This window comes from Mirounga angustirostris, unplaced genomic scaffold (genome assembly GCF_029215605.1).
Source record: "Mirounga angustirostris isolate CCGP_5_RB_7025 unplaced genomic scaffold, mMirAng1.0.hap1 SCAF_10, whole genome shotgun sequence".
In the NCBI taxonomy this organism is placed as follows: Eukaryota; Metazoa; Chordata; class Mammalia; order Carnivora; family Phocidae; genus Mirounga; species Mirounga angustirostris.
Window position 1 is genome coordinate 126,853,929 of NW_026991718.1, and position 19,885 is coordinate 126,873,813.

A 19,885-nucleotide genomic window follows, 5' to 3' on the forward strand; every position below is an offset into this window, starting at 1 on the left:
AGCATAGCCGGAGTGGAGAGTGTGGGGGTGAGAGGCAGGACATGACCCGTGGCCAGGGTCAGGCTTCCACACGGGGTGCCAGGGGGAGCCCCTGGAGGGTTGGAAGTGGGAGCTGGGAAGTGATGTAGTTGTGCTTTTGAAAAGCCCCAACACAGAGACCACCGTGATCATCCAGGGGAGCAACAATGGAAGCGGAGGCAACGTCAGCATCCGACCCCCCGGCTTCCAGGACAGGGGGCTTTCCCCCCCTAAGACACCTTTGGCGGTATGGGCAGGACTAGAGCTTCCTTTCCTTGCTCTTTGTCCAGGTTGCTGCCAGAACTCCCCAATGAGCCAGGTGTTATTTCTGGCAGCTTTCATCGTTCCCCAGAAAAGTCCCAAGGAGGCTCAGACAAAGGCAGGAAGCTGGGAGCCCAGGCGTCTGACTGCTGATGTGGTCGCGCTGGCTCCTGGAGGCTGGGTCCTGGATCCAGCTCGGGCCCAGGCCACATTCCAGGGTGACTCAGCCGTCAGCCAGCGGGGATGAAGGAGGCTCTATTTTGGGGTCTGCGGTCTCAAGCCTCACCCGCTGACACTCTCACTGTTTTGAGGCACTGCCAGGCCCGGGGGAGGAGGAGGGGAGGGCTGGACCCTCTCATCCCCAGCTCCTGCCCACAACAGCCTGCCCTTCCTGTTTCAGATTCCAGGACACCTTTTCTGATCCCCGCCCCCCCAGAGTTTTAATTCCCATCACATGGGTTCCTCCCCAAACTGCCCACGCCTCACTCACAGACTCCATTGCCACCTTCACCACCTGTCCCGTCTCTCTCCCACTCAACGCGCTGCAAATCGGGGGAGGGAGTTAAGGATGGGTATCACCCCCCCTTTTTGTCCTGAAATAGCACACCTACAGGGGATGGAAGTTCCATGAATGTAGGCACCTGTTGTTGACCCCGACACTTACAACAGTGCCTGGCACGAGTAGGTGTTTAATAAATACATGTCAGACGAATGATTCATGTATACAGTTGGTGCTCAAGGAGCAGCACCTGCCCCCCAGAGTTGCTGAGGGGGTTAAGGGACTCTGGATTGCCCAGGGCAGAGGCTGCATCATTTAGCTGTGCTATCTTGGTGGACTGCCTCTCTATCCAGTAGTTTCACCTCAATTCAGAGCCTTGGGCTCTGGGAGGATTTCATGGGGGGACAACAGGGAGGCTTGTTTCAGCAACCTGAGCTTCCATTTAAAGTGCTAGACCCATCCTTTCCCAGGGCCCACCCACAAGCTGTCTGCCATTAACACTCTCTGGCTTCCCACCCCCTGCCCCTCGCCTCCCACTGTGTAGAGAAAGCATGTGGCCATTTTGCTCTGGTTTTTGTTTTCCTGTTTTTGTAACCGACACCAAAGGTTCAGAGAATTCTCAACATAATGAAGAACAGTCAGAGCAAGGACAGTAGATAGAACAGATGCACATCAGGGAGGCAACAAGGAGCGGTGGGGACTGTGGCCAGGCTGAGAGAAGGCTCTTCTACTGAGTCCCCCACAGGTGCTGCTCCATTGTCCCATCTTTCACGAGAAGCTGGAAGTGTGGAGTTTTATGGGTGGAACCCCCCGCCCCCAATTTTCTCCTCTTGCACCGTGTGGCACACAGCAGCCCTTCATTTGTGCTGAATCCGGCCGTGGACCACCATTTGGCAGTGCATGTTGGAATGAGATAGATCTAATTGTGCCTGGAAATTTTGTATCCCTCAAGGGCCCAGATCAGTCCTTGGGCCACCAGGAACCTTCACCTGATGCCACGGTGGCCTCTGGTGCCCTGGAACAGGGGCCTCCCACCTGGAGACCTCTTCCAAATGCTCCTAGAGTAGCAGACACACAAGCCCAAAAAAGGAAGAGAGATGTCCTCCGCCCACATCACAGGAGACCAGCTCCATGAGCCATCTCAGGGTACAGATGGAGAAACCAAGGCCCAAAAGGAAAGCAGGAAGAATGTTTCTGACACCCACATGTAGGTCATGAGCCCCAATGGGCACAGAAATCAGACTCCTAATTCACAACCCAAGGCCTCCTGATTTTGGCTCACAACCTCTCCCAGAAGACAGTCACAGTTACCGAGCTGGGTTTAAAAATCCTTGCTGTAACTGCAGAAATTTGGACTGGAGACTAGATGATATTAAGAATTTTTAGGGTGCCTGAGTGGCTCAGTCGTTAAGCGTCTGCCTTTGGCTCAGGTCATGATCCCAGGGATCATGCCCCGCATCGGGCTCCCTACTCAGCGGGAAGCCTGCTTCTCCCTCTCCCACTCCCCCTGCTTGTGTTCCCTCTCTCGCTGGGTCTCTGTCAAATAAATAAATAAAATCTTTAAAAAAAAAAAAAAGGAATTTTATATTCTCAGGCAAAATAATAGAACCGTGGTTGTTTTTGACACGCATTCTGAAATATTTCCTGCAGAGATATTGTAACATCTGTAATTTTTTGTAAAAATGCTGTCAAATCAAAAGGGGATCCATACATGGGGGTTCTTACACTATTCTTATTTTTCTGCGTAGTTGAAATTTTTCATAATTACAAATTTTAACTTAAAAAAAGCTAGAGGTAAAGACAGCTGCCAATTGACTCAAGTAGTTTTCTTTTCTTTTTGCTTTTTACTGAGAAAAGCATGAATTTTGGAACCGGCTAGATGCGGAATATAATTTCTGTGTGGCCCTGAGGAGGTCACCTAGCCCTTGTAGGTCTCAGCTGTAAAACGGAGTGATGAACAGTACCTCGAGGGTCAGTGAGCAGAAGGGAAGGTGTGGGGCCTTCCTTGTTTGACTCAGATTGGCTCACTGTCTACACAGCATCAGCATCCTCCACCTCTTTTCCAACACTTGATTATTTGTCCTTCCTTAGGAACTTTGTGGTTACAGCCACATCTTACTATCTTAACATCATGTGGTTCTAAGACTTTCGAGTGTTCAGATTACAAATAAACTGTGTGGGAAGCAAGGAAATTCGTTTTTCCTGGGAATTAAAAATTCTTACAGCCCAGATTTGTAATCCAGGCAGACCCTGCACAAGTTGCTTAGCCTCTCTGAGCCTCAGTTTCCTCCTCCGTAAAATGGAAGGAACAAGAGTGGCCCCTGCTGAGTTGGGAGGAGGAAATGAGATTGGTGCCTAAATTGGGGTCCCCGTGGGATCTCCCCAGGGCCCACCCAGCTGCCCCTGAGCTGTCAGTGACCCCTATACCCACACTTCTCCCCAGTACCCACTTGCTGACCCTCCTAAGCCACCAGGTATAAAAATCAACAACCCACCCTCAAAGATAAATTCGCTCTCCTGGCTATAGCAAGAATTTGCCATATGTTTAACTGGCATTTTTTTTCCAACCCCGCAATTCCACTCTCTCCTATTCCCATCATCATCCCCATTTTAAAGAATGGGAAACTAAGGCAGAGAGAGGTTGCTCAGGTTGTTCTTATTCCTAGAGGCTGAGAATTTCCATATGCTGAGCATCCAGGGACCCTGCCTCCCAGAATCCATGTAGTTCATGGCTGCCCAGTCTACCCCAGAGTGGGTAGCAGCGGGTCTCATAGGAAGACCATAGCACTTTGTCCCAAACAGCAAAACCGCTGGAGACAACCTAAGAGTCCATCAACTGGGACAGGAATAAAAAGGAAAAAACAAAACCTTCCATTTATTCATACTACGGAATACTACACAGACGATCAAAAGAATGAATCAGATCCCCATATAGCAACACGGACGGATATCAAAACTAAAATCTGGAGTGAAAAAAGCAAATGCACAGTCTGAAAACATTTCCAGACTGAGTTTCCAAAAAGCCTGACCACATCCGAAGAATAATTCATTTCTCATAGAAAAACTTATGTGTGGCCTTTTTCTTTGTCTCATTTTTTTTTCAGGCAAATGAATGAATACATAGTTTTAAATCTAACCTGAAAAGGTGTCCAGAGGTTGAAGACAAATATCATGAGCTTATTGTTTGGAAAATTAACATATATTGTTTAAAAATAAAAAGTTCCCAGAAACGTTCTGGAATTTTTAGACACTCTCCTTTCATGCCCTGTATTATCTACAGCCTCATGGAGGAGGTATGATAACTAAAGGCAGTGTGGTACCCTGAATTGGATCCTGGAGGACATGATAGAAAAACTGACGAAGTTCAAATTAAGTCTGGAGTTTGGTTGATCTTAACAGACCAGTGTTGGTTTTAAGTTTTGACGAACCTACCACAATAGTGTAAAGTGTTAACAACGGCAGAAACTGGACGAGGGGTATTTGGGAACTCTTTGTACAACCTCTGCAACTTTTCCGTAAATATAAAACCAGTCTAAAATAAAAAGCGTACTTTTAAAAAAACCTGGAAATTTCCCCGCCAGGCTTGCTCTCAGGCAGCCCTATGAGGGAGCCTTGATCAACAAAAGAAGTTTGGAATTGCAGGAAGGGAAGGGAAGGGCTTCAGTCTTATCTGTAACAGCACAAATATTTAAGTCAAACGTACTGAGCTATTCCATGTGCGATTCAAATTAATATTTTAAATGTTTTATAAAAAGAAGGACCTACTGCCATGTCCCTGATTTGAGATACATGAGATTTACATCTCCTAAATAGCAGAGCAGGACAACCTTTGGGACGAGGAAGCTGAGACGTTTGGCCTCGGTTCTGCCCTGCCAGGCTGTGGGGTCTCAGGGGAGGGGAGACCCCTTTCTGGATCCGAGCCTACCGAACCCCTCGTCGACGAAGGGGGATCCCCTGGAAAGTGGTTCCAGAGCGGATAAGAGAGCATCCTTCAGGGCCTCTGCCTTCCCAGCCTCAACTCGTGCATCTGTGCAATGGGGCGAAGAGCGAGGTTCCCTCCCCCCCCGCCCCCCAAGAGCCGGCAGAGGCTGGGGACTGGCTCGAGGGGTGCTGGATCCAGGCGGAGGCTGAAGAGAAGGAGGCGGCTTCTCGCACCCGCACCCACGCCCCACCCGGAGACCCCGGGCTCTCTCCCCAGAGGGCCCTTCGCAGGTGCCGGCCGAGCGCCGTGCGCCGGGAGCCATAGGCCGGGTCCCCCACGCCGTCGCCCCACTTCCCTCGTCTCGTCCTCACTTGGAGCCTCCCGCCGCGGCGGCCCGGCCGGGCGCCCTCCGCGAGGTGGGGCCGCGGAACTGGCCCCGGAGCCCTTCGCCCCGACGGCCGGCGCGGCTCGGGACCCCCGCGGGCGGCGCTCGCGCGGGCGGCGCGGCGGGCGGCCGGGGACTCACCGCGTGCGCCGACGGCTCAGCAGCAGCAGCACCAGCAGCGCGCCCAGCAGCCCGAGCAGCAGGGCCCAGGACATGGCCGGGGGCGCGCGGGCGACGCTGCGGCGGCGGCTGGCTCCGGGGCGCCCAGGTGCCTCTCGGCCCGGCGGCCCTCCCTCCCCGCAGGCCGGCCGCTGTGGGGGGGGGCTGGCCCGCCGACGGCGCCGGGGCCCCGGGGAGGGGCGGGGCGGGGCGCCCTCAGGGAGCCCCTCCCCCAGCTCGGCGGCGCGGAAAATGCAGGCTGGAGCGGAGGGGTGGACGAGGTGGGACGGGAGGGGTGACGCTGGGAAGGGGCGGGGGGTCCCGAGAGGGAGGGGGTATTTGGAGGAGGGGAGGGGGAAGAGGAGGAGGAGACGGACTATGGAGAAACCCAGGGGTGATGGGGATAGGGAAGGGGGGACGCGGACGGGAGGGTGATGTGGGGACACGGTGGGTGGGGGGATGTGGTGGGGGGGTGGGGGAGGCCCACATTCTACCTACAGTCTCCTCATGTCCCCCACCCCCCGCCCCGGACCTGGAGTTCTCTAATCCTGTTTGGGCTAGGTGGGGTTGGCTGGATTGCACAGCACCGTGTAGTCCCTTCAGTCACTACAGTGAATGGGGCTGCCAGAGCAGCTCCAGCTTAGCTCTGAGTCCCCGGGTCCTCCACTGCTGTTAGAGACTGAGTGCAAAGCACCCAGACCCGTACTGGAGCACGGTAGGGACTCAGAATGTGGTGGCCATCGCCAAGATTACCTGATGCCTAGGGTGGGTACCAGCCTCCAGGTCTTGTGACTGTGCAAGAGACCGCCCCTGGGTGCTCGGAGGAACCCAGGCTCGCCACTGACTCCTCCACCCATTCACACCCTCTCTGAGGCCAGTTCCTTGTCTGGGAACAGACAGGTCAAAGTCGTTGTGAGAAATTAATGAGAGCTCGTCAGTGAAAAGAGGTTGCAAACTACTGTGCTTGGCACAGGTGAGTGTTGTGAGTCAGTGAGTGGAGGTCTGATTCTACTCCCGTGTCGGTTTCTTACTGCTTGGGTGCCTTTTTTTTTTTTTTAAGATTTATTTATTAATTCGAGGGTAGGGGGTGGGCAGAGGGAGAGAGAGAATCCCAGGCAGACTCCCTGTTGAATGTGATCTCTTGACGCAGGGTTTGATCTCACCACGGATGAGATCATGACTCATGAGTTCACGGCCAGAGATGCAACCAAGAGCCAGAGGTTTAATGGAGGCTTATCGGACTGAGCCCCCCCAGGCACTCCTGCTGGGTGCCTTTAGGCAGGTTTCCTTTCGGTCTTCAGTAGCCCTGTGGAGGAGCTGTTAGTCCTCCCTGGTCTCCTGGCTTCAGCCCCCTCCCTCCAAAAACGGATCCTGGTAGATCCAAGTCAGATCCTGTAACTGAATCCTGCTCAGAACTCTCCGTGGCTCCACCTCACTCAGAGCACAGCTCCAAGTCCTTACAAGGTCCTGTAAGGACCAGCATGATCTGCCCCCTCCCACTTTTATCTCCCTAACCTCATGGCCCCCCACTCTCTGCCTCCCCAACTCTGCTCCGGCCACACTCATCTCTTGTCCTTCCCCAAATGTGCCAAACTCACTTCTACCTCAGGGCCTTTGCACTTGATATTCTCTCTGTCTAGAACGATCGCTCAGAGACTTGCACAGCTGGCTCTTTCCATCACATCCCTCATCCTTCAGTCTCTGTTCAACCGTCAGCTCCTCCAAGAAACCCTCCCTGACCACCTGGTCTAAAGTGGTCATGCCATCATTCTCTATTGCTTTAACCTGTTTGGGGTGTTGTTGTTTTTTTTAAAGATTTTATTTATTTATTTGAGAGAGAGAGAATGAGAGACAGCATGAGAGGGAGGAGGGTCAGAGGGAGAAGCAGACTCCCTGCCGAGCAGGGAGCCCGATGCGGGACTCGATCCCGGGACTCCAGGATCATGACCTGAGCCGAAGGCAGTCACTTAACCAACTGAGCCACCCAGGCGCCCCTGTTTGGGTTTTTCTTGACAGTACTTAACATTCCTGCTGTGATGTTAAAGATTCATTTATTTGCCTGTTTAATGTTCGCTGTCAGTGCAGCTGGATGACCCTCATGTGTCCTTTGGATTCAGAACACCAAGAGGCAAAAGGAGTTTCCTGAACCTCTTGTTTATTTATCCAGCTTATCCGCCTACAAAGCCAGCAATCCCAAAAAGGCCACAGAACAGGCCTGTAGGGTTTTCTCCAAATTTGGGGAGCACGATGGGGCGGCCTTCTGGCAGTAGGGTTCACAGCCCAGCTTGGCCAACGCTAAGCTGTGTGACTGAGCAGTCTGTTCCATCTCCCTGAGCCACGGTGCCTCGTCAGTGGCGAAGAGCAAGGTTACCCCCCCCCCCAAGAGTGGGGTTGAGTAAATGACCTAATCCAAGGGACACGCCTTGGATGCTGGAAACACAGGCCAGCGTTAGTGAAAGTGAACTGCTGTCAGCACTATTCCAGTTCAGCCTCTCACCATATATGTGATCAGGGCTAGGACTCAGTTTTGTCATCTGAAAAATGGGAAGAATCGTTCCTTCCTCACAGGTCTATTGTGAGGACTGGATTAAATGATGAGAGAATGAAATCATCCAGCATGGGACCTGGTATACAGTAGGTGCTCAATAAATGTTAGCTCTTCCACTGCACATCCCAGTGTTTACAACGAGTGTAAACCAGCAGCTCCCCAATCCAAATCACTCCCAAATAGCATGTCTCTCCTCCTGCTCATTCTAGGGACAACCGCCCCCCCCACAAGGAAGGAGACCAGTTGCTCCCACATCAAGAAGAGATGTGTTGGGGCCTCTACCCTCGTTAATGGAACTGATTTTGTTCAGGAATGGAGCACATGTTTAGGAAGGTGGCCCCGCCTTCTGCCCATTGGTCTGAGCCAACCAGGGATATCCCTCTTTGCTAGGGATTGGTCCCGGAGAGGCCATGTGGGTGCCTTCTGGACCTCTGCTGGGGGTTTCTGGGAGATTTTTTTTCCTCCCTATTTGCCTCCTCTTCTCTGGGGGCCATTGTGTGAGGATGTGATGGTAGGGTGTCATGAGGGGAGGCCAGAAAAATTGCGGAGCCCCAAACCCGAGCTAAGGAATAACCATCCCAGGAACCCCGTCTCCAGGCTTTTGTTTAAGAATTAATCAAATGTCGGGTGCCTGGGTGGCTCAGTTGGTTAAGCGACTGCCTTCGGCTCAGGTCATGATCCTGGAATCCCAGGATCGAGTCCCGCATCGGGCTCCCCGCTCGGCAGGGAGTCTGCTTCTCCCTCTGACCCTCCCCCCTCTCCTGCTCGCTCTCTCTCATTCTCTCTCTCAAATAAATAAATAAAATCTTTAAAAAAAAAAAGAATTAATCAAATGTCTGTGTTGCCGAAGACACAATGAGTCAGATTTTCTCTTACGTGCAGCCAAAAACATTTCTAGCTAAGACAACCTTCCGGTCATGGCTATAGTGAGGACCCCGCGAGGTGAATGCATCCAAAGCGCTTCTCACAGTACCCGCCCACGTGAGCTTTCAAAAGTGTCACTTCATCTTATTATTCTCACTTGTATTACAGATCAGGCTTGCTAACTTGATTAAGCTAATAGGGTATCCTTTTCATAGGGGGCCTAACTCTCCAGCTATGGCATCTTGCAGAACAGCCAGGCTCAGGCAAGAAGCAGAGATTCCAAACTCCCCTGACCCATGAGGCCTGACAGGGCCCTGCTGAGGGCTGGTATGACCTCAAGACTGAAGATGAGGGAAAAGTTCCTCAAGGGCCACCCCTCCAGCCTGTGGCAGAAGGGCTGGGACAAACAAGGCTTGAGAGCTAAGTTCAAATCTCATCATGGCCACTCGCTTGCCACAGGACCTTAAGCAAATCACTTCATCTCGCTGAGCCTCAACTACTTCATCTGTATAATGGGCACGTTGCTGGTAGTGGTGATGGCAGGGAGTCACCCAGCACGGTTCCAATCCTGGCATCCAAATCTTCATCTGGGAAGTGAAGCCCACGTGTCAGGTGGAGTCTCAGGAAATTCCTTCTTCCTTCCAGCTCTCCCAGGGGCTCTCACCCAGTGACAAGCATCTACACATTCCCCTGTAGGAGTCTTGTTGCATCCAGATGTCCACTGTCTAGTAGAGACAAGACATATGGGCAACTCTCTGATCCTGCCCAACCTCCGCTCTCTTATCTGGCTGCAATAGGGTCATGAGGACAATGTCAAGACCCAAGTCCAGAAAATGGGGGACTCTGCTGGGAAAGGACAGTTTTCCTCCCACACTCCTGCTTTTTTCCAGGGACCAGATCCTGTTCATATCTGCATCCCAAAGACCACAAACACATTACGTTTAGAAAGGAAAATATTATGTGTGTTGCCTTTTTTTTTTTTAAAAGATTCATTTATTTGAGAGAGAGAGAGAGCATGAGAGGGGAGAGGGTCAGAGGGAGAAGCAGACTCCCTGCTGAGCAGAGAGCCCGATGCGGGACTCGATCCTGGGAATCCAGGATCATGACCTGAGCCGAAAGCAGTCACTTAACCAACTGAGCCACCCAGGCGCCCCTGTGTGTTGCCTTCTTCAAAGCTAAAATCTAGTCTCATCAGAGAAGGCCAGTTTTAAATATTTTTGTAGTTATGGCTCTAACTTTAGTTGGTAAGTTAGGCCATTCAAAATACTTTTTCATATTAACTTGTCTAATCCCCCACAAGACCCTGTAAATAATGTTCGTATTCCCAGTTTGCAAATGGTGAAAGCAAGGCCCGGAGAGACTCAGTAAGATACCCAAGGTCACACAGCACTTCTTTTGCTAGGCTATAGCATGGGGATTTGATGCCTTCTTAGGACAGGCTAATTTCCCCATGTGGTGTGAACACACGCTGGGCTTTGCTACCTCCACAACTTCATTCATGCTGTTTACCTGCCTGGAAGCCCTCTCTCTTTCTTTTAGTTTATCCAAATCTGTTATGGGAAGGGGTGATAGTCCAGGTCCTCTGAGACAGCCAATATGGGATGAAATATCCAAGAGATTTATTGGGGGAAAATGCCGGGTGGGGGAGGGGTAGCGAGGAGGGAGCTAGAGGAGGCCGGGAGGGAGGGAGGAAGGAAGATTCGGTGGTTGTAGACTGCAATGCCATTCTAAGAAAGTTCCGTAAGGCACACACTCACATGTCACCCCTAGTTGCCCGGAAATGTTCAGGAATAGTCTTCTACACATATAAGGTGACCTGACTCACCCTAGTTTGTCCAGACTTTCCCGGTTTTCATTCTGAAAGCACCACATCCCAGGAAATCCCTCAGTCCTGGACAACCAGGAAGGTGGATCACACCATCAACACACATCTGTAGTAGGTAAGTGGGTGAGACCGGCGGAGATTGGTTCAGAGCTGTGGCAGCCATCTTGGACCCTGAGGAGAGTCGTGGCAAAGCCCCACAGCTAAGTAACCACCCTGGAACTGTCCTGTGGTAGATTAGACCATGGTGTCCAGTTCTTACACTTTCCCTGTATTGGAATTAGACATTCACAGCCTTTACCATATGCCTGCAGTGCCTCCCACTGTGGGCAGAGAATATCTCCCTGACCAGTGATGCTGGACTCAGGCGTGTGACATGGTCTTACCAGTGGGAGGTGGAGAAGTGATGGGGCGTGCCAGTTCTGAGTACAGATTTTGAGAGGAATTGTATATTTCCATTGACCTTGGTTTCTGCCATTAGTCATGACACACGGAGAAACCTGAACTCAACCTGAAGCCTGAAGCAGAGATTTCTCAGCAGACCTATGAGTAAGAAAAAAATGAAGATTTGTTATTCTAAATCATGAACATTCTGAGGTTTTTGTTACCAGCAAAAACTGACTAATGCATGCCTTATCTCTGAACTTTCCTGTGCCATTTTGGCTAGATGTCATTTATATGAGTTATGTACAGTTTAGGCTGCTTTTTATGCTTGAAATCTTGGTTCTCTCATCTGTACAAGGGGATAATGACAGGGCCTCCTTCCCAGGGTGGATGGAAGGATTCAAGAAGATCGTGTGTCTAGCACATACAGTAAGCGCTTAATAAAAGGGACATAGCGTAATTCTTTCGGCACACACTTGCCGAGTATTTCTTTGCCAGCACTGTGTAAGCCTCTTTATCGAGAATTTTAGAGGAAGTAGGAAAGAAGGCAAACCTTCCGTATTTGGTCATTTTCGTACAGGAGTAGAAAAAACATGTCTGGAGCGGAGGCAGAGGAGGGCTGGAGGAAATGACCTGTTTTCTGACATCTAGGCCTTGCTGCTGATTGTCTCTATGATGGGGGCACATCCCTGGGTTAGGAGATTGGAGGTTCTCTAATGAACAAGGTTTTCAGCTGCCATGAAGCTATCCTCCACCATCCTCCCCCAGGAGAGCCAGGATTATGCAGGGAATGTAGTTGGCAAAGAGCCCAGAGGCTGGGGGCAGCTATCCGGACACAAGCAGGCTGAGCTGGGCAGCCTTCTGTGCAGCTTTCTCAGGCCCCTTCCCAGGCTGGGATATGATGTTCAAGAGGGGTCTCATCCTGCTCTCTGCACTATCTGCCAGAGGGGAAGGGTGCTGGAGGAGAGGGGCTACAGCAAGCCTCCCCTCCTTTGATTTCCCCTGGATGGGGGTACAGGCAGCCCCATGGCTCCCAATCAGCTGCCTTGGCACTTCGGAGTGGAAAAACTGATACCACCAGAACTCAATCTCCTCCACTCCACGCTGTCCTGCCTGAGCACGAGTCTGATGGGGAGGACAAGGAGAGAAGAGACCCATGTGGATCCAATCTGCAGACAGGCTGCCACCCTGCCACCCTGCGGCACACTGAGAGCCTCCCAGAACCTCTGCTTTCTCATGGGGAAACATGGGGACAGCAATCATCGCTGTTTGGTTATGTCTCAGAGTAGCTGAAGAGGACCCAGCGAGATAATCGGGGTAGGAAAAGTGGCCGCATATGGCAACATTTTCCCCTTCTCCTTCTTGAACTTATACCAAAGCATCAAGGAGAGTTAAAAAAAAAAAAAAAAAAGCCTCACAAACTCCATTTTTAGCAAAACCAGGAGAAGGATATAATCCATAAACTTCATAGTGTATGTGAAGTTTTCCAAAAGCAGCTTTAAAATAGGGCAGAAGCCACGCACAGTGTAGTGAATGGGCTCAGGGGTGCAAATCTCAGAAAGGAAGAGCAAAAATACTTTGTAGGGATGAGCACTTGCCCCGAGGTAGAAAGCTATCCTCCTTACTTATAAAAATGAGTGTAGGACCCGGGGTGAGTCGTGTTGTCAGTAGAAGCCCTCTTGGATCTGGTCTGGTTCAGAAAAACAGAGTAGAACAGAGAATTACAGAGAGAAGACATTTGCAGGAAGTGGTCTGTCTCTCTGGTGGTAGAGGGGAGAACCGTTCAGTTAGGAAGCCCAGCAACTATCCTTCTTCCCCACGCCCACTGGAACAATCAGCAAATAGGGGACCCAGGAAAAGCAAGCCCTTCCAATATTAAAAAATAAATGCAGAAGCCTCAATACAAAGATATTGTAATAAACTCTGCAGAAAAGAGCATTAAACTCTACCAACAGATGGAAAAGGTTAACACGGAGAGGATGAAAATTGCATCCAAATAATTTTGGCATGAATAAAAACTGACTAAGCAGGGGCCTGGGTGGCTCAGTCGGTTATTTAAGCGTCTGCCATCAGCTCAGGTCATGATCCCAGGGTCCTGGGATCGAGCCCTGCGTCGGGCTCCCTGCTCAGCGGGAAGCCTGCTTCTCCCTCTCCCTCTGCCTGCCGCTCTCCCTGCTTGTGCTCTCTCTCTCTCTCACTATCTCTCTGTGTGTCAAATAAATAAATAAAATCTTTAAAAAAAAAAACTGACTGAGCAATTACCTCTATGAAGGAAAACAATAAAGCAGAAATAATTGAAGAACTCAGAAAGAAGATGGTCCACAGAAGAAGGTAATGATGATGAGCCGGCAGAGCTCAGGAAAGAATTAGAAGGGAAAAAAAATCACAGAAAGTAAGACCAACTTGGAAGAAACATGAGGAACAGACCTTGTGGAAAATAGAGTGAGGAACACAGATGACAGAAACAAGGAAAGAGGGAGAGAAAATGACATGGGAGAAAGCGGTAGAAATAAATGATAGGAAAAGGAGACAATATAGCGGAGAGCCAACATGTGCATGATTGGAACATACAAAGAAGAAATATAAAATAATTGAACAGAACAGACACTTATGGATATAATTCAAGAAAACTTCAAATGAAAGAAGGCTTGAATCTACACAATAGGAGTTCACATTCTGTGCCAGGGAAAATGATCCAGAGTGGCCGACATGAAGCCATGTGCCAGTAATTATTATACATTAAAGATAAAGAACCCTTTGGACAACTGGGCAAAAAAATGAACAGTGTCATTTGCAATATCTGGGAGTTGGAGCATACAATTCAAAACTGATCTATCAAGGGACTGAACGGTAAGTATAAAAGTAAATGATAGGGGCACCTGAGTGGCTCAGTTGGTGAACCATCTGCCTTCGGCTCAGGTCATGATCCCAGGGTCCTGGGATTGAGTCCTGTATCAGGCTCCCTGCTCAGCGGGGAGTCTGCTTCTCCCTCTTCCTCTGCTGCTCCCCCCGCTTATGCCCGCCCTCTCCCTCTCTCTCTTTAAAAAAAAAAAAAAAAGTAAATGATAAAAATTCTTGACTAAAATCAGGGAATGGAGGGAAAAAGAGGAAGGAAGGAGAAAATGCAATTTTATAAAAGGGAACTAATAGATGCTGTCTAAAGAAATAAGGGACTATGGATATCATATGTTATATTCACAAAGGAGCCATAGAAATAGACTCCAAACTTCACTAAATGTTGGAAGAAGTACCTGTAAAAAACAAAACAAATTTTGAAGAAGCAGACTTCACAGTGAAAGACTTTTAACTCCCTCCCCACAAAACTCCCAAAATGACAGAATTAAGGGGCACCCGGCTGGCTCAGTCAGTGGAGCATGTGACTCTGGATCTCCAGGATGTGAATTCAAACCCCATGCTGGGCATAGAGATTACTTAAAAATGAGATAAATAAAATAAAACGTTTTATGAAAAGGAATTACAGAAGAAAACAAACTGAAGGAAAGCAAAAGTTATTAATATGGATACAGCAGCAATCAATTTTTATCACGTTAAAGAGGTAAATATCTATTTCTGTTTTAATGAGTAGCCGTGTAAAACAGAGCGGAGAAAAGAAGACTAATAAATAAATTCCCAAAGCTGGTTCTTTTGATGATGGCAGAGAGAGGGCATCAACAGTGAAACAGATAAACCACTAGTTAACACAATCCAGAAAAACGGAGACAGTGCAAATGAGTATAAGAAACGATAAGGAGAGAATTAGCCACAGAAAATTAGAAAATTAAAAGGATCACAAGGGTCTACTTTGTTCACCTCTCTGTAATGAAAATTGAAAATCTGGATGAAAAGAAGAATTCTCCCGGAAAATATAATTTACCATATTTGGCTTCAGAAGAGAAGAAAAAACAGGCTGATTCTCACAGAAATGCTGCTCTCAGGAACACAGAGACCACATGAAGATCTCGTTAAAACTGAGATGCTGGTTCTGGGGTTTTGCCCAAGACCCTCAATTCTGTAAAGCATCTCCCAGATGCTGTTGCTATGTCTGGATGAGGGTAAAGGTCGTGGGAGAAATAGAGAAGGCTGTTGAAGTTCTGCACCCCCATCACCAAAAAAACCCCTAAGGTAGCCTCACAGGGAAATCCTCTGAAACTTTTAAAGAGTAAACCATTCTAAGGTGTTTAATTTGTTTCAGAGCATAGGAAAAGAAAAAAACTTTGAAACTATTTTTACAAAGCAAGTGTGAGGTTGATACTGAAGTCTTGGCTGGCACAAAGAAAGTAACAGCTTTCACTTATAACTGTCCATGCACAAATTCTCAATAACATGTTAGCAAACAGAACTGGAAGTACAATAAAAGAATAACACATCACGTGACACCTGGCTGGTTTAGTGAGTAGAACATGCACTCTTGATCTCAAGGTTGTGAGTTCAAGCCCCATGTGGGGCGCAGAGATTACTTAAAAATAAAATCTAGGGGGAAAAAAGAATAACACATCATAACAAAGTGGGTTTTATTCTAGGAATGCAAAGCTAGTTCAATATTGGAAAATCTGTTCATGTAATTTTTTTAAAGATTTACTTATTTATGAGAGAAAGAGAGAGAGAGAGAGAGCGCTCATGGGCTGGAGAGGGGCAGAGGGAAAGGGAGAGAGAAAATTCTCAAGCAGAGCGGGACACGGGGCTGGGTCCCAGGACCCTGAGTTCATGACCTGAGCCAAAATCAAGTCGGCCACTTAACCAACTGAACCACCCAAGCGCTCCTGTTAATGTAATTTATGGTACCTTCATCCAAACATAGCAACATAAATTACATAATAATGTAAATTATGGTATTCTCTGAGGAGAATAGCCATGATTCTTTTTTTTTTTTTCTTCAGATTTTATTTATTCATTTGACAGAGAGAGCGAGCGAGAGCAGGAACACAAGCAGGGGGAGTGGGAGAGGGAGAAGCAGGCTTCCCGAGGAGCAGGGAGCCAGGGCTCGATCCCAGGACTCCAGGATCATGACCTGAGCCGAAGGCAGACACCCAATGACTGAACCACCCAGGGGCCCCAGAATAGCCATGATTCTTTTTAGGCACTAAAAAGGTATTTGAGAAAGTTCAACATCCATTTTTGATGAAAACACACACACATGCATTCAATAAATAAGAATCCATAGATACTCAGTAAAGTAGAAATAGGTATTTGCCTCTTTAACATGATAAAATATATCTGAGTACATCATGCTTTTGGAGAAAACCTAGGGGCGAGTCCACTAAAGGACCAGGACAAAAATGTCCATTTTCACTGCTCTAATTTAACATAGAACTGGATATTTAAGATAGCCCTGGTCAGTGCCAAATTAGATGGCAAAGAAAGGGGTTATAGAGACATGAAAACTGAACAGAAGAAGATAAAATTGCCAGTATTGTGCATATGAAATGATCCTGTCTGTAGGAAACCTGGGATAATGCACTAAGATGTCAGTTATGCATGCATCAATCAATAACTTCCCTATATTCAAACGATCATCAAGTGGAAGATCTATTGAAAGAAAATTTCCCACTTACAGTAACAAAACCAAGATTGAATACCTAGGAGTAAATGCAACAAAAGATACGCAAGACCTACACGAAGAAAACTTGAAATCACTACTGAAGGGCACACAAAAAAACCTTGAACAAATGTATTAATTACCCGTTTCAAATACTTGAACAAAGGTACACCATGATTTTGGATGGCAAGTTTCGTCATTAAAGCAGTATCTGTTTTCCTTAAATTATAAGTTCAATGTTATCACAGTAAAATACCAACAGCTTTTTAACCAGATGAGCTAATTTAAAATTAATCATACAAAAAATTAAACAAGCAAAAATATCCAAGAGATCTCTGGAAGAGGAGGGCAATGCGGGGAGAAGAGCTCTATCTGTTATTAAACCATATTATAAAGTCTTAATAAATTAAAACATTGTGGTACTGGTGCATATTAACAGATTGATGGAACAAAAACAGAAATAGATCAAAATCCACTCAGGAATGTAGTACATGACAAAGTTAATGTGGCAGGTTGTGTTTTCTAAAAACAGCCACAGTGGTATTTCTGGTCCCACAAACTCTTCCAGACCTTGCCCCTCTCTTGAACCTGGGCAGGCCTCCGTGACCACCTTAATTAGAGTGCAAGTGATGCTCTTTAGCTTAGGAGGCTAGGTCATAAAGATAATGCAGCCTCTGCCCGGCTTTCTCCCTCTCTATGAAGATGCTTTGCCCTTAGACCCAAGCCACCAGGTTGTGAGGAAGCCCGGGGCACCTGGAGAGGCCTGTGTGGAGACATATCAAGGTCCCCAAATCTCAATCCCAGCTGAACTCTTAGCCAACAACCAGCACCAACTTGCCAGCCATGTTAGTGAGGCATTTTGAAAGTGGATCCTTCAGCCCTTGGTGGACCCAGCCCAGCTGATGTTAGATAGAACACAGTCTTCCCTACTGACCCCTACTCAAATTGATGATCCATTAATGAAATTATTTTTTCAGCCACTTTGGAGGTAATTTTTCTGCAGCCATAGGTAACCAGAACAGTTAACGTCTCAAATCAGTGGTGAGTTAGGAAGTCTTCGGGTGGCTATTCAGCCATGCCTGTGGTCCACAGCTCCAAATTCTGATGCCCAGGCCATTGCGTAGCCAGGATGTCTATGGTTCTGCTTCCACAGAGGTGCTGTAAGTGTAAAAGCTTGTGCTCCAGAGCCAGGCTGAGTGGACTCAAAGCCTGGCACCTCCACTTAAAAGCTGTGTGGCCCCAGGCAAAGTCTTAACCTCTCTGTGCTTCAGTTCCCCATGTATCAAATGGGCATGGTCACAGAACCTACATCACAGGGTGGTTGGGAGGATGAAAGAGTTAGTATCTAGAAGTTTTGGAAACATTAGATAAATACCACCTGGTAAGCATACTTATCACAGCCTTCCAACCTTCCTCCATTAATAATAATGAAAAAAAAAACACAGAAGAGGAATAGAGATCGATCTATAGCTGTGTCCTTCACTTTGGTGAATGAAGATGTCTCCTTCTTTGGCGATCAGAAGGATTTCTGAGCTGGTGGGATATTGCAGCCATGTGTTTTATTCTCCTGAAGAGAAACTGTCTGAGCATGAAACCAGTGCATAGGGAAACACAGCCAAGAGATGGGGAAAAACTGATTTCTTTAGGCATAATCTGAACCTCTGGATCCAGCCATGCCTGAAGCTAGGACGCTCCTGACTACAGGAACCATTAAATTCTCTTTTTTTGCTTATGCTGGTTTGGGTTGGGTTTCTGTCACTAGCAATCACAAAAAGTTCTCCACTCTGAGGCCTGAATATACTAGCACATGAAAGTATCTGTTCCATATTTGGTGCTCAAACCAGGGGGTTGTAAGTAGCCCAAGGTCACACAGCAAGAAAGGGGTAAAACCAGGAATCTCATTCTGATTCCTAGGCCCAAGTGAATAAGATCTACATGCAAGTGCCTCGACAATTCCTCATGTTTTGGTGGCACTTTACAGTTTACTCCAGTGCATATGATGTGGCCGTCACACCAACTGTAGAAACAACAGCCGTCACCCTGGCATCAGGCAGAGTTCCTGGGTGCCAAGCAGCAGAAGCCAACCCTGGCTAATGTAAGCAAAAAAGGAGAAAGGAGGGTTATAGAAGCAGAAGTTGACCAGCTGGGACTTGGAAAGGACAGTAACAGGTCAGCTCCAGGGACACAGGAGGCAGGAGCCAGGGTTGTGGGGAATAGGAGCCAAAGGGCCAGGTCTTCCGGGCACCAACTGTCCCCATCTTAGCATTAATTTCCCCTGAGTGGCTCTTCTCCCAAGAAAGAAGAAGAGTTCTTCTGATTGGCTGAGTTTGGGTCATGTGACCACCCAACTGACCTTGATGGACAGCCAAATAAGGTGGGAAGAGTAGATCCCCCAAGGAGGACCAAACGCTGGGGTGGGAAGGTGAGATGTTGGGCAGGAAGGCCACCAAGCCCTGGGATGGTGGGGTCTGGGCTCTGACCAGAGACCCTTTGCTTTCGTTCCCCTGCGGGGCTCCAGGCTGTCAGGGGAACAAGGGGGTATTGTGCTCCTGGCAGGGATGAATGGCTGGCTCCTGGGGATGTGCCTGACCCAGACGAGGCATCCTGGGCACAGGAAACCACCTCAGACTGAGCTGTATTCAGAGGGCTAGGCCTCCTCCGCTTTCTCCTCCTGCAGTGAACAGACCCCCCTTCAGATCCAGCCTTGCCCCTCAGCTCCAGCCCTATGTTTTTTAAGAGAAGCCGAGGATATTGGGGGGGGGGGGGGCGGGGAGGCTTATTTTTTCAAGATGCAAAATACTTCATGGATCAAACAAAATCTGTGCACATTGGAGGCAGCCTAAGGATGGCCCACATGTAAGCTCTGGAATGCTCCTTTGTGCTCACAAAGATTAAGGCCCCACTATTAGGGCTTACACTGTTAGGGATGCACTAGGTTGCAAATTTCCTTACTTTGAATTTGGATATGCAAAGAAACCTAGCCTTTTATACCCTCCTTAGAGGTCATCTAGTGCAGTGATTAGGAGTGAGGGCTATTATGGAGCCAGAGGACCCGGGTTCAAATCCCGGCTCTGCCACTCACTGTGTGACCTCAGGCGATTCACTTAACCTCTCTGGGCCTCAGTTTCCTTTGGAGGACACATGTAACCAGAGCCTGGCATAGAGTAAGTACCACAAAATGTTCTGCTTGGTTCCCTAGCCTGATCTTGTCATGAGCCTTCATGTGGTAAGAAATACAAAATCTTAAGCCAGGACAATAATTTAAACTGTTTGTCCAGGTAAGACCAGTTTCACTTGGCTATTTCAAGGACGAGTGTGGTTGTTTAGTTTTCTTTCCTCCCCTGCTTCTCTCCACAAGGCATCTGCCTGCACCCTGCCTTAGTCACTGGGAAGCAGAGCTCCAGGAAGAAAAGCCGAGGTTCCTGAGTGCTTACATTTAGTGAGGATCCCCTCTGCACTAAGCAGGCCAGGTGCATGAGGTCCTCAA

General features: G+C 48.4%; 1 protein-coding gene across 2 annotated transcripts in view; it reads right to left on the reverse strand.

The window, feature by feature from the left end:
* PTGIS (prostaglandin I2 synthase) overlaps positions 1–10,971 on the reverse strand; it is a 46,407-nt gene extending 35,436 nt beyond the window's left edge. The window contains exon 1 of one of the 2 annotated variants that reach the window (XM_054510157.2): positions 10,865–10,971. In XM_054510157.2, coding sequence (XP_054366132.1) covers positions 10,865–10,956 — 92 coding nt within the window. In that variant the 5' untranslated portion in view covers positions 10,957–10,971. Of the gene's footprint in view, positions 1–5,226; positions 5,411–10,864 lie in introns of those variants that run through there. The other variant, XM_045885942.3, reaches the window with a different exon arrangement.
* Positions 10,972–19,885: the final 8,914 nt, after the last annotated feature.